The following is a 14253-nucleotide window of genomic DNA, read 5'->3' as shown; positions in this document are numbered from 1 at the left end:
CCCCCCTTGCAGTCCAGGTAAGGGTACTTCTACAACTGGCAAACTGGAATGCAAGCCAGATTAGACCGTATATTAGACTACTTTGGCCAGCAAAGGGTTCTTCTTGTTAATAAGCAAGATCCCTTGTCGTGTGGGAATGTATTTGTTCAGTGCGCCCAGCAGCTGTGTCTAACTGGCAGACACAATTGGAGTCATTTTCTAATGCGGTGCACTTAGGAATGCACCTCCTTCCCCCGCTGCCGGTTACAGCACTGAGCGACGGTGTGCAGATGCACAGCCTGCTCAAGGAATTAGCTCTTGTTGTGATGTTTGGAAAATGGGAAGGAGTAAAGACTTGTTATTTCTTATAGAATGCCCTGGTAACAGCAAATAGGTCACTGAAGTGTCACCACATTCTTTACGGAGCTTCCATGAGACTGCGCTTGTAAAGCACAGGCTTGGCTTTAAATGATTACCCAAAGCAAAAATGCCTCTGCCAGTGTCTCCCTTTATTCCTTGAGGGAAACTGCTGCGCAGAATGTCATGCTCTGTAGTACAGCACTCAGAAGGGAAGGAGGGGGAAAAACTGCATTGGAAATGATCATTTGTGTTAAAAGTACATTTTATTTTAACTTTGGGTTTCTATGACTTATTCCCCACTAGATTCTATCTAGTATGGAGTTCAGGTGTGTTAGTTGTATAAATATGTGGATTAAAATGAGAAGGAAATATTTATAGAAAGCAGGACCAAGCGAACATGAGAAGCCAAGAATGAGGTCAGGACACGGAGTATGTGTTCTGAGAATTCTAACAGTCAGTGAAGGGGAAGCGGTGACTCACAGGCTCCACACAATAAAAACACACCCCACGTGCAAAAGAAGCACACGTATTCCTGGTCCAGTCATAGGAGGGAAACTTCTCTCTTCTAGCGCATTCTCGGCAGGGCTTGTGAACAGCCCGCAGGAAAGTTTCAGGGACCGCTGTTTCTTTGAGTCAAACCTTTTGTGAAATGTTTAGGGATGACTTGACAGTTTGAGATTGTGTTCTTTGTTAATTATCTGGAGGACACCTTTTTGTGATGTTGGTATAATGTATGACTGTCTATTTCAATCTCCTGGGTGGTGAGGGCTTCGCAAGGACGTAACCACAGCAGGACACCACCACTTTCTGCCTGGAGACTGCCATGGAAATGTCAGGAGCAGGGCTGCGACTTGCCTGCAAGATTAGTTTGACATCTAGGCCGTTGTGCAAACCAAAGGAAACTGAAGACTCCATACTCAACAGAGCTTGTCGTTGACACATTTGTCCCATAAACATTTTAAAGCTCCCGTATCGTATTTAAGCTTGAGCAATTTAACTTCAAGATAACCTTGACGGAAAATGTCTGCTGAGATATGCAAATGAGGTCATCTGCCTTTTAGGAATTTTAACTGAAATCTCACTGGATGTGATAGATGACTGCTGCAACAGCACTGAGACCAGTTTTAGAGTTTTGGTCAGTTATGAGACCAATTAATTTCCACTCTTCATACTTACTCTTCAAACTGTCACCCACATGTTTACAGGATATTCCCCCCGGTTGGGTAGGGAGAGAGAGAATATTCTTATCATCCAAATGTCTAACCCGTGGGTCTCTGCTGTCCACATCCATCAAAGGACTGTCCAGACAAGGCAGGCCGTCTAAAGATTCTCAGATCTGTTCATTAATTAATACCTGAGGGGCCAAACTGAACTAAGGCAACTAAGCCAAGGGACGATCCTTAAAAACCAGGAGAAGCCTAGGGTTGGTTTGTTGGTTGGTTGGTTTCACGAGGACCATCAAGTGAAAATAATGGAATAATGACAATTCAGAAACCCTTGCTTTTTGATAACTTGAATTTAAGAAGAACAGACCAGAAATTCACTTTGAAGTTAACCTGAAACATGTGGGGGTGGGGGGGATGTTGAATTTAAAAAAATCTTGCATTTGTGAGAATAAAGGGTTTTTTTACAAATTAAAAAAAATTATAAGGGCGCTCTAGATCTGGCCAGGGAATATTACACCCATGTGATAGAGAAATATAAACAACACATTTCTAAATTTGAAGCAGGAAATAAATCCCAAATGTATTATTTAGCTTGATTTTCTTTAAGGAAAAAAAAAGTGATCACCAGGTACTGTGTAGTATGTGTGGAGAATACAGTTATCAGTGAACACTGCTTATCTGTGAGGTTATCCTTAACACTTCTCAATTACTGGGACAAAGATGTACATTTGTTCCCACCGCACATGCAGTGCAGGAGCTACAAAGCACTGGGCATGGCCAGGAAAGTTGAGGATGGGATCCGACTAAAGGTGCCTTGTCTGGGATCTGAAGGATAAGCAGGGAGATCGCTCCCAGGCTGCGGAGCTAACATGTAGATCAGCGGTCCTCAACCCGTGGATCACGACCCCTTTGGGGGTTGAATGACCCTTTCACAGGAGTCGCCTAAGACCATCAGAAACACATCTTTCCCATGGTCTTAGGAACCGAGACACCGCTTCTCTGTCCGTCTCCAGGTGGGTCCGCCCACATGCAGATACACCCACATATTAGTACCCGGCGTGAAGACTGTTACCCAAGCTACACCATGCTTCAAGACAAAATTTCATTTATTTGTCTTTAGAAATAAAATTTCACAATATATACTTATATATTGTTTTGTGACTAATTGCTATCCTTTAATTATGTTCAATTTGTAACAGTGAAAATACATCCTGCCTATCAGATATTTACATCACCATTCATAACAGTAGCAAAATGACAGTGATGAAGTAGCAACAAAAATAATTTTATGGCTGGGGGCCACCACAACATGAACTGTATTAAACGGTCGCAGCATTAGGAAGGTTGAGAACCACTGGTCTAGATGCTCCCTCTGGTGGAGGGGCCTGTGAGAGCAAATGGGGAGGTGGGTTGGATGACTGGAGGTGTGGACAGCAAGCAGCTGGTAGAACTGGCCGGTCAGGCCATGCAGGCCTGGAGCGGGTTCTGATCCCACATGCTGCGTCCGAGAACCATCTCACTGGATCTGATAGTTCAGTTCTGTTCGTCACACATGGATTTATTTCTTTGAGCTTTTTCCTTCAACTTGTGAGAGTGGAGTTAAAAGAAGGTGGGTTATGATTGATCTGCTGCCTGCTGTTCCTTGTGAAACCACCCAGGAGGGGCTGCTCTTGTCCATGGTCATCAGGTTCATTGCCACTCATGACGAGTGCCTATGTGCAGAGTAGACTGCTTCGTGGGGTTTTCAGGAACAGAGGTGTGAGCCCTCAATCTTCTGCTCAGAGCAGCTAGACTGTTTCACAACATCAACCCTTTGTTAAGTAAAAAGAAACCCATTCAAGTTACCGTTGAGGCGACATTGACTCTGCAGCACTGGGTTTTCCATGACAGACTTCTCAGCAGTAAGCAGCCAGGCCTTCCTCCGGAGGAGTGGATTTGAACCTCCCAACTTCTCAGATAGCAGTGAACACTTTGTCCCACTGCGATTGCAAGTTCGCTCTGGCTCCTGGTGACCCTCCAGGAGAGAATAAAGCTGCTCCATGGTGTTTTCCGCCTGGACAAGAGCAGAGAGTCCCCTCTTTCTCCTGTGGAGTGGCTGGTGAGCACCAGCGGCCTGCACGGCAGCTAGGTGCAGCCCGGTGCCGAAGGCCCGAGTCTCTGGTAGCATTTGAAATTCCTAAGTTCTGAATCACCGTGGTCCGACCTTGAGGACAGATAGGCACCAAGGGCTATTGTTGCTCTCTTGTCGGCAGAGGTAAAACAATCATCTGAAGAAACGTGTGGCATGTTATTATTTGAACAGTGGTGTGCATTCCCTGTAAAACAGAAGAGCTGTACAGGTTTTTGACAGGCTAAAGGTCGTCCGTGCTTTCCAAGCAATATGCTTTTGATTCTATTTGCCCTACTTTAAGTTTTATGTGACTTACCATTAATATACTCGGATCCCATTCATACTTCAATGAAAACAGCGCTATAGCTTCGATGGACGTCGCTGATGAGAGTGAGAGTGGCGGCTGAGGTTCTGAAGAGGCTGGAGCAGATAGGCTGCAGGACAACCTGCTGCTCAGTCTCTCCCGACCCTGCCTGTGAAGGGAGAACACCTGGGCTTGTCCTGTCTCCTTTGGAGTTAGAACCAAGCTTCCCCTCTTCTTAGCAGGGCTTAGCAGCCGCTTCCCCACCCCTGCATGAGGGACTGGGGACCGACTGCCAGGCAAAGAGGATTAGTGCTGGCTTTTCAGGATTGTGAGCTCAGGCAAACTTAAGCCAGAAAGCGTCTGACAGAGGACTGCTGGAAAATGATACTGACTGTGCTGTGTTGATTTCACTGTAGCCCAGACTGGTATATTTCAGTTACCGAAGGTATCAGGAAAAGGTGAAGAAAATATATACAGACTCAAAATCATTAATAATCAAAAGGCTCTCCCCCTCTGTGTACTGGGTTTTAAGTCCTCGGAAATCCAAAATGTCCTACATACTCAAAGGGAAATGAGCGTCACCCAAGTCACACTTACAGTGTGGTCACTTACAGTGTGGTCATGTATCCAGGTTGGTTTGTCTTTTACCAGATACTTGTTTGTACTTTACTGTAGACCTTACAGTGAGCCCTAGTGGTGCAGTGTTTAAGCCTCCAGCTGCCAACAGAAAGGTGTAAACCCACACACAGCTCCTCGGGAGGAAGATGTGGCAGGCGGCTTCCGTAAAGATTTCAGCTTTGGAGCCGGTGGGGCAGATCTGCTCTGTCATGTGAGGTTGCTGTGAACCAGAATCAACTCAATGGCAAAGGAGAAATAAGCCTTACATTGAGTATAAGATAATTAAAAATATATTTAAGTGGCATAATAGTATCATTGCATTTTAATTCTGTGAGGTGGGTAGGCAGTTTAATAATGCTGATGTCCTTCCTCTGCCTGCCGACTTGCAGCTGTACCTTACTAACAGGCGAGAACAGTTGATGGAGAGAGACAATTCACTTGTTAATTTATTTTGAAAGACAGTAACATTATTAGTCATGCACTATTTTGATCCTCAAAGCCTAGAGGAATTGAAAAATGACAGAACTGTAAATTCATGATTAAGAGTGGTGTTGTCATTGTTAATATTTCCATTGCATGGTCTCTTTTTGACCAAATGAATAAATCACTATTAGGTTGAGTTTGTCTTTTTTTTTTAATGTCTTGGAAAGGAGAGTTCATATTTCCTCATGCCGGGGTTGGGGAGAGGGGGTGCACAGCTCAAAGTCCCATGCCCCACAGAGCTAGCTGTCAGGGTTGTTTCCCAGGATTCAAGTTTAAGTTTCTGCCTCCCAAACGTTCCTCTCTCCAAGGCATCCTTTGCTATATTCGTTCTGTACACATTGGCTTAATGACCCGAATTCTTAGCAGATTAGCAGCAGGAAATGTTGTCTGACAGTTCCCTGCTAGCCACTCATATGGGTGATGTGAAACTCTTTGTCAAAAACCAAGCTCCGTATTTTTGCTGGCCAAGAAGAAGCATGCTTCACTGGGAAGCAATTATCTACCACAGTGGATTCTCTGAGCACACAAGTCTCCTTTCTAACAGAGGCCGAGATTGCTAGAACACAATGAAAGCAGAAAGGGCTTGTGGCTGAAAGAAAAGGGTCTCTTAGGAAAAGAGAGAGGGGCTTAATGAGCAAGAGGGGACTTGTGTAGCTGGAAGTATTTGTGCACGGAATAGAAAGCTCTCATTCAAAACATAGTTCAACTATTGCATTTGAAAAATTCATTTGCATTGCTTGCCATGTATGTGATCATATGTGATCCTTTTATGTCAGCGTCAGATGTACCAAAATGTTCAAGTCTACCCAATACATTTTAAAGGCCATTTGGGGCAAGGGCATCTTCAAAGACCATGGACTGCCAGAAGAGCAAACACATGTATCTTGGAAAAGTACAGCTACGAATACTCCTCAGAAGCAAGGACAGCGGAACTGTATCTCCATGCCTGTTATCAGGAGCGCCCCGGCCCTGGAGCAGGACATCATGCTGGGGCTCAAGCTCTGACCTAAATATTTTGATGATCATTTCTTATGCAGCTGTATTTGGGGTAAAGGGTGATAGAAATCATTTTTAGAAAGAGACTTTTGATCAACCTTCAGAAATGAGGAAAATGGAATCTACTTCAGTAAAAGCAACGCACTTGAGGGAATCTAGATACCATGGGGGTAAGGAGACATGATATTTTGATTTGAGGTTAATCCAAGATAAATGTGCAAACACCTTTTCAAATCCACATATGTTCGTGGTCTCCTGTGTTCAATACACTATATCAAGGGCACTAAAATGGGTGGACCATTTGATGTCCTTAACAAGCAACGATAGATCACACAATGCTGTGATACCGGGAAGAATATGAGAAAGTCACAGTGTATTTGAGGAAAATATATGAGAAAGAGTGAAGTACATGGCCCTATTGACATTCTCTCAGGAGTTGAAATCCTGATACAGAATATAATAGTTAATTCTTTCTGAAAGAAAGTTCTATCACAACTCTAAAATATTCTTTTGCATTAATATTGCTTTTTACCCTTAAGGAGAGTGTTCTACTTCTTCCTCATTGCCGTCGATAGTTAAAAAGTTGCATGCCTACATTCTGATGAGCCTTGTGCCCCTTGTGTGCCAGTTGGGGGGTTAGTTAGCCTTGGTTCCTGCCGCTCTCGAGGAGAGCAGCTTGCACTTTCTCGTCTTCTTTATGATTGTGCAGCGTGGGAGAGATAAGAACTGTACACCATCTTCTACGGGTAGAAGACTATATTGGACTTGACAAAGTTTTCTAATTTCAGCTTTTCACCTTTGCTCAAAGAGAGCTTCCGTCAGGCTGATTCATGGCCTTATGAGTTTAAAGGGAAAAAACTATTTCTATTATAGTCTTGTGCTGTGATTGGATGCAGTTTGTGATTCCTACTTTCACACTCAGCACAAATTGAAGAAGGGAATGTCAAGGGACATTTTAAGAAAGCCCCGTGTGCTTGTCATCCTTCCCTGGTCTGGTCCGAGGCCGCTCCTCTCAATCCATTGCAGCCATCACTGTGTGTGCGCTATTCGTGAAGCAGAACCCGGGGCATTTGTGAATCCACCAGTGCGATTCTCCAGTAGTTTGGAAGGATCTTGAGTAAAAGTCTATGTTTTAGCTACAGAAAGGCCAACATATTTTATAATAAAGAACAGTCAGTAAATTTCAGAACATTTATAATTCATACATTTTATCCATAGCTTTAGATGTAAGTTGGATATCTTAGTATTTTGTGGTTTATCATTTCTCATGGGAATATTCAAGCATTTGGCTGCTTTGCCATTTCTCAAGACCGTGTACAAAAGTTTACTGGATGAGATTTCTTACGATTTTAAGCATGTGTGTATGTCTATATGTAAATAACCCAGGTTTGGTGTAAGAGGAGACCTGAGTCAGGCCTAAGCTCAATCAGAAAACATTGCAAATTAACTTTTTTTAAGGTAATAACTTGAGCTTTCATATTTAGATATCTTTAACGTATTGACCCATTTAAGCTTGAAGTGTGGTGCTCAGTCAAGCCTGCATGCATCACCTGGGGAGTATTAAAACATGCAAAGGCTTTGGGCCGATCACCAGAAATTCTGAGAACTGCCGAAGGTGGGTTTGGACAGTGAAGGTTTTTACATTTACAACCATTAATTATTGTTTCTGTGACATTGGGTAACAAATTAAGTTACCTTCTTAATCTTCTAATAACATTTGGCCAAATGTGAAGCCCTATGTTTAGTAAACTACAGGGGGTGTCGTGCCAGCCACTCCCTGCGTGTCTGCGGTGAGAAGTACACAGAACGGTGGCGGTGATTCGGGGAAGGCCATGGCAAGTGCCCACATAGCACAACAAAGCACTGTGGCCTAGGACAAAAGTCACATGTCACTGGTAGGAGAGGAAATGCTTGTTTGTTTTTAAATAAATCATTTCATTGGGGGCTCATACAATTCTTATCACAATCCATATATCCATCCATTGTGTCAAGCACATATGTACATTTGTTGCCATCGTCATTCTCAAAACATTTGCCCTCTACTTGAGCCCTTAATATCGGCTCCTTAGAGGAAATGCTTTTTGAGAGTGGCCCTGGAGAAGTCTTGACAGATGAGAACCCTTGACAGGTGATGAGCCAGACAGTATTTCAGACAGGGCACAGTTACCAGAGCACAAGGAATGCCCACCTTTCCAGGAAATTGTCCCAGCACAGAGCATAGGAGTCACAGGGTGTGGTCTAGGTACCAATACAGATATATTAGACTAAGGATTCCCTGTTGATAATTATTGACTGTTTGACTCACTCGACAGCAAGGAGCCAGGGAGAGCTTTTAAACAAGGTAATACAGTTTACTTGCCCAAATCAGGCTGTTGTGATGAGGCTAGGTGAGAACGTGGTTAAGAGTCTCTTCGTGGTGTAGAGAGGCGTCAGAGGACGGGGACAGAAAGGCTCGATGATTGCTGCCTCAGTGAAATGAGCCCAGTTGGTAGCGCTAGAGTCAGGGAAAAGGAGAGGGCGGGATCCAGGAAAGCTTGCCATCTGGATGATTTAGAAAAGCAGTGTTCCCAGAAAAGAAATGCGGAAGGCACTCTTCGCACGGGGAGTGCACGCAGACGCAATGACCACACCATCGCGGAGCAGATCGACATTGGTCCGGGGCAGGAGCTTCAGGAAAGATGCTCCCACCGAGGCATTGGCACCATCGTTATGGATAACACCTCTTTGTGCTGTATTGAGCCACCCCGGGCCTCCCTGAGTTTATAGTGACATTATAAAGAGCGGTTCTAATTGGGTCTGGGGGTGTCAGCCAACACAATGATTTGAAAGTGGATTAAAGGAGAGAACAATTTGTCCTGACTTTCCAAATCAAACTGTGCCGCTGAGTGAAATAACTCTGAAACAGAGAAGTATGTCTTTACAGATAGATTTCTGCTAATAAACGAAGTGATGACTGGAATTAGATTTCACCACTTTGCAGCCTTTCAAGAGTGGATGTTGGCGCTAATCACCAGTGGCTGCTAATGCCAGAAATAAGCAATCGGTCATTGTGTGCCTCCTGATAAGATCATGCAGCATCACCTGTGTGTGGGGGAGGGGGGGAGAATTCAAATGAGAATGGAGCTTTGAGGTTTAACCACCAAATTATAGGCCGCACAAAGAAAGAACCAGGATTAATGGAGGACTTGCAGAGTAAGAGAGACTAAAGAGAAAGTTCAACTAATGGCAGTGTATGAATTTTTCAAACACAAGGAAAGGCCTTTGAAACAATTGGAAAAAGTAAAGGACTGATGGACTAAATACTAGATAATATTAACAAATTACTTGGTAGTTTGTTTAAGATGTGATAAAGGCATTAAGATTTTTAAAGTAATTCTTATACATCTATAGACTCATATATGTATGTATGCATATTTGTTGTTGTTCCATCAACTCAGTGGTGCTTCCTAATGAGCCAATGCACAACAGAAGGAAACACTGCACAAGCCTTCGCCATCCTCACGATTGTTACGCTTACGCCCAATGTGTCCATCCATTTCCTTGATGATATTGCTCTTTTTCAATGACCCTCTACTATACCAAGCATGGTGGCTTCACCAGGGCCTGGTCTCTCTTGATTACATGCCCAAAGAATGTAAGTCAGAGGCTCACCTTCCTTGCTTCCACGAACCATTCTGCCTGTCCTTCTTCCAAGACATTTGCTTGCTCTTCTGGCAGTCCACGGTACTTTGAGTATTCTTCCCCAGCCCCATAGTTCAAATGCTTCAGTTCTTCTTCTGTCTTCCTTATTGTCCAACTTTGACGTGCATATTCGGGGCGATTGACAATGCCATGACTTGAGTCAGGGACACGTTAGTCTTCAGAATGATCTCATTGGCCTTCAACATTGTAAAGAGATCTTGTGCCGCAGATTTGGTCAGTGCATCCTTTGATTTCTTAACTGCTGTTTCCAAACCAAAACCTTGACAACTTCGGTATTTTCTCCAGTTATGAAGATATTACCTATTTGGTCCAGTAGTGAGAGTTTTTATTTTCTTTACATTGAATTGTAATCTGTCATGAAGGCTGCAATCCTTGCTCTTCATCAGCAAGTACTTCAAGTCCTCCTCAGTTCAGCAAGCGAGGTTGTACTGTCTACATATCCCAGGCTGATAATAAACACTCCTTCAACCCTGATACCATGTTCTACATATAATCCAGCTCTCCGATTATCTGCTTAGCATACAGATTGAATAAGTATGGTGAAAGAAAACAACCCTGACACACCTTTCCTGATTTAAACCATGCAGTGATTTACAAACCCTGGTTCTTTTCCAAAGACCCACCTCTTGTTCTACGTACAGGTTCCGTATGAACACAATGAAGTGTTCTGGAATTCCTATTGTCCTCAATATTATCCTTAGTTTGTTATATCCATGTTTGTCAATAAAACGCAAAAACCATCTTTCTGATTTTCTCTGCTTTCACCCATGATATATACATGTGTGTCCATCTAGACATGTGTGTCCACATCTGTATATTCAAGGAAGCTTCAAAAAAGGTTTTAGAAATTGTAGTTGAAAGAAAGTGGAGTTTCTCTACCAATCATTAAACCACTTCACATGTGATTTACTACTGAGATGTTTCAGAGTAGCAGATATTTGCCATTTCATTGTATTACCCTCTCTACCCTTGTATATGTTTGAAATGCCCCACTGAAAACAGTTTTAAAGATAATCTTCAGAAATTGCTTCTCTAAGTTGACAACTAAGAATGACAATTTGATACGAACTTTATGCACTCTATAGATTTGTGATTCTTCTCTAGCACAGGCTTTTGAACCTGAGTGCATGTGTACATCACCTGGAGGGCTTGTTAAAATACAGATTTCTGGGCTCTATAGAACCCCCTAAAATTCTGATTCAGTAGAGTTGTGGTAGGCCTTGGGACTTTTCATCTTCAAGAAGTTTCCAGGCTCTACAGTTGGTGAGGCATCCATTGAGAAACCAGTGGTTTATAAAGTTACTATAGAAATCTTGTGAATGACCTTTTCACTCATGCTGCAGAAAGGCTTATTTCACATGCTGTGTTTGAGTAGTGATTGTGGGCTTATTCTTCTGAAGTTAGTAAACACACTAAGCTTTTGAGCCTCAGCTGTACATCATTTCAGTGATTTCTAGTTGAATTACCTACTTGCTCAGTGTAACTCAAGAGAAGGCGCTTGGATGGTACCCAGCTCACCTTCCATTAGCCCTCGGTCACTTCAGGCTTGAAGTGGGAGTGTGGCATCGGCTAGAAGGGGGAGGATGGCAGCCTTTTTCTATAACGGTTTCACCTTGATCGTGGCTGTGTGTGGAACTGTTTTGTTTTTTCCAGATCCATCATGAATATTTAACTGGCTACACTTTAGACTTTCCTTTTTTATCATAAAAAGTATATTGCTAAATAAGCTTGAAGGAAGTAATTGGTTAACTAACTTTCAGTATAAAAGTGGTTGCACAGTAACATAGCACATGCAGGTCGTTTGAAAGCTTTTACTTTGGCACAGAGTTGATCAGTTTTCAAATGTCTTGTTATTACATTAAATCTTCAGAGATATAGATGCTTAACGCATTAAATGTGTCGTGCTAGTGTCGACAAACAGAAGTAAACTAGCATGCTTATTGCTAGTTGATTTATTTCCGACTCCACGGCCAGGTTTAGCCCTTGCCGGGATTAAATGAAAATGTGGTACAGTATGGTTTCATATCATTCAGGTTTATCGTCACTAAAGACCCTAATGAAATTCAGTCTTTCTACTAGAAAAACATCACTTGGACTTAGAGAAAAATATCATAAGTAGGCTGAATGATTCCCCCAATTGATTACTTCTATTCTTTCTCCAGATGAGCTTTTTATGGTCAAAGATACGTTGTTACCATCAGCCATCAAGTTGATTCTGACGCATAATGACCCTGCAGGAAGGCTAGAATTGCCCCATAGTGTTTCCTTGGCAGAAACCGTTATTGGAATAAGTCCCTAGGTCCTTCGTTGTAAAAAGCGGGTTGGTGGGTTTGAACCCCCAACCTTTGGGGTAGCATCCAGCCTCACTATTTTGCCACCAGAGCTCCTTCGTCAGCGAAAAGGCATGTTTCTTTACATTTTATACTTATATGGATGAAATGAAATATCCCTTAAGGAAAGTGATGATCTCATTGCATGTAACTAGAAAGATGTGAGTTAAAATAAATGAATGTTGAAAACTAATACAAAGCAAAAATTCATGACAGACTTTAAAACAAAAAAATAATTGAAAAATAAAAATAAGCTGATAGAGCTCATTTCGTAGGCCTTAGAAAGTATTGCATAGCAAGAAAGTCATCCATCATGAGGACGTCTGAACTTAGCGTCTATCTTCCTAATTCAAGTAACAGGCTCATTCTTCTCAGGCCCAGCAGCTTATGGTGAGCTGAGTCAGGGGATTGTGAAATGTGACGTTAGTACATGCTCTATATATTTGACAAAATACTTGAGACTCTCCTTTTCCCAAGCTAAACAAACAAAACCCCAAATGGATTGCTTTCAGCTGAATCAAGGGATGGCGGACCACGTGTGTGAGAGGAGACTTGTGCTCCAGAGCACCTTCAGTGCCGGGGCTTTCAGAAGCAGAGTGATGACCAAGGCACTCTTCCAAGGCACCTCTGGGTACACCTCACCAAGCTCATTAGGCATATGGACCATCCAGGTGCAAACCCATTTGTAGGCGTAGGCCACTCCACTGGACCGTTTTCCTAGTTAAACATGAGGTGGAGAGATGACCAGACTTTTCGCTAGCTTTCTAAACATTCACAACAAACCTTATTACCAGTGTCATACGGCAGTCGTTGACTTTGTATGTTGATTTCTTTTTCCATCTTGTTTTCTTTAGAAACGAGCCAGAGGCCAAGTGTTGTTTGATAAAGTATGTGAACACCTGAACCTGCTAGAAAAGGACTACTTTGGGCTTACCTATCGAGATGCTGAAAACCAAAAGGTGAGAGATGAAAAGCGATACAAAAGACAGGGGATTCTGCTGCTTATTACTGCAGGCAAGTGAACACAAGGAAAGAGTTGGGCGATTGTTCCACCTCTCCTTCATCTCCCTGCGGGGCCCCGGTGGCATCGTGGTTATGCTTTGAGCTGCTAATTGCCAGGTCAGCAGTTTGAAACCACTAGCCATTCCTCCAGAGAAAGATGAGGCTTTCTAGAATGTTGAGGGCAACAAATCTACAGGGTGCTTGAAACAATGGATGCATATATGGATTGTGATGAGAGTTGCACTAGCCCACAATAAAGTGATTTTTAAAAAAAGAAAGAAAGATGAGGCTTTCTACTGCTATAAAAAAAGTTATAGCCTCTCATCAGGCATCAGAAGACCCCAAACAAACAAATATATTGATGCAAATGATAGGGGTCGGAGAGGATACCCAAAGCCCATGTGTAGACAATTGGACATTCCCTCACAGAAGGGTCAAAGGGAAGGAACGAGTCAGCCAGGGTGTAGTACAGCACCAACAGAACACACAACATTCCTCTAGTTCTTTAATGCTCCCTCCTCTCCACTATCACGACCCCACTTCTACCTTACAAATCCAGCTAGACCAGAGCATGTACACTGGTACAGATAAGCGCTCTCGACACACAGAATCCAGGACAGATAAACCCCTCAGGAACAGTAATAAGACTAGCGATACCATAGGGTAGGGGGAAGGTGGGGGGAGCAGGGGGAGAAACCGGGAACCAATTACAATGATATGTGTAGCACCCCCGCACCCCACCCCAGGGAGACAAACAACAGAAACATGGGTAAAGAGATACCATGGATGGTGTAAGATATGAAAATAATAATAATTTAGCAGGGGTCCATGAGGGTAGAAGGGTGGGGGAGGTAGGGAAAAAAGAGGAGCTACTACCAAGGGTTAAAGCAGAAAGAAAATGTTTTTAAATTGATGCTGGCAGCATATGTACAAATGTGTTTGATACAATTGATTGTTATTAGAGCTGTAAGAACCCCCAATAAAATGATTTATTAATTTTAAAATTATAGTCTGAGAACTCCACAGGGGCAGTTCTATCCTGTCCTATCGCCGTGAGTTGGAATTGACCTGACATCAGTGAGTTTTGGTTTTCATCTCTCCACACCTTCTATATTGAATCCCTAAATGCAATTCATCACCATATTCCTTCATGAAGGAAACTGCTAAATTCCTAACGTCTACAGTGGGGTGGGAGTGCCATAT

The 14253-nt window shown here is 42.9% G+C and overlaps 1 protein-coding gene across 6 annotated transcripts in view; it reads left to right on the top strand.

Annotated features, from left to right (window-relative positions):
- The window catches only part of EPB41L3 (erythrocyte membrane protein band 4.1 like 3), a 171680-nt gene that overhangs the window by 94670 nt on the left and 62757 nt on the right, over window positions 1-14253 (top strand). For all 6 annotated transcript variants that reach the window (XM_075533144.1, XM_075533145.1, XM_075533143.1 and 3 more), the window contains exon 4: window positions 12903-13007. In XM_075533144.1, the coding sequence (XP_075389259.1) occupies window positions 12903-13007 (105 nt within the window). The remainder of the gene's footprint in view (window positions 1-12902; window positions 13008-14253) is intronic.

This window comes from Tenrec ecaudatus, chromosome 15 (genome assembly GCF_050624435.1).
Source record: "Tenrec ecaudatus isolate mTenEca1 chromosome 15, mTenEca1.hap1, whole genome shotgun sequence".
Classification (NCBI taxonomy): domain Eukaryota; kingdom Metazoa; phylum Chordata; class Mammalia; order Afrosoricida; family Tenrecidae; genus Tenrec; species Tenrec ecaudatus.
The sequence above is the reverse complement of the archived record's forward strand: the minus strand, read 5'-3'. Positions and strand labels throughout refer to the sequence as shown.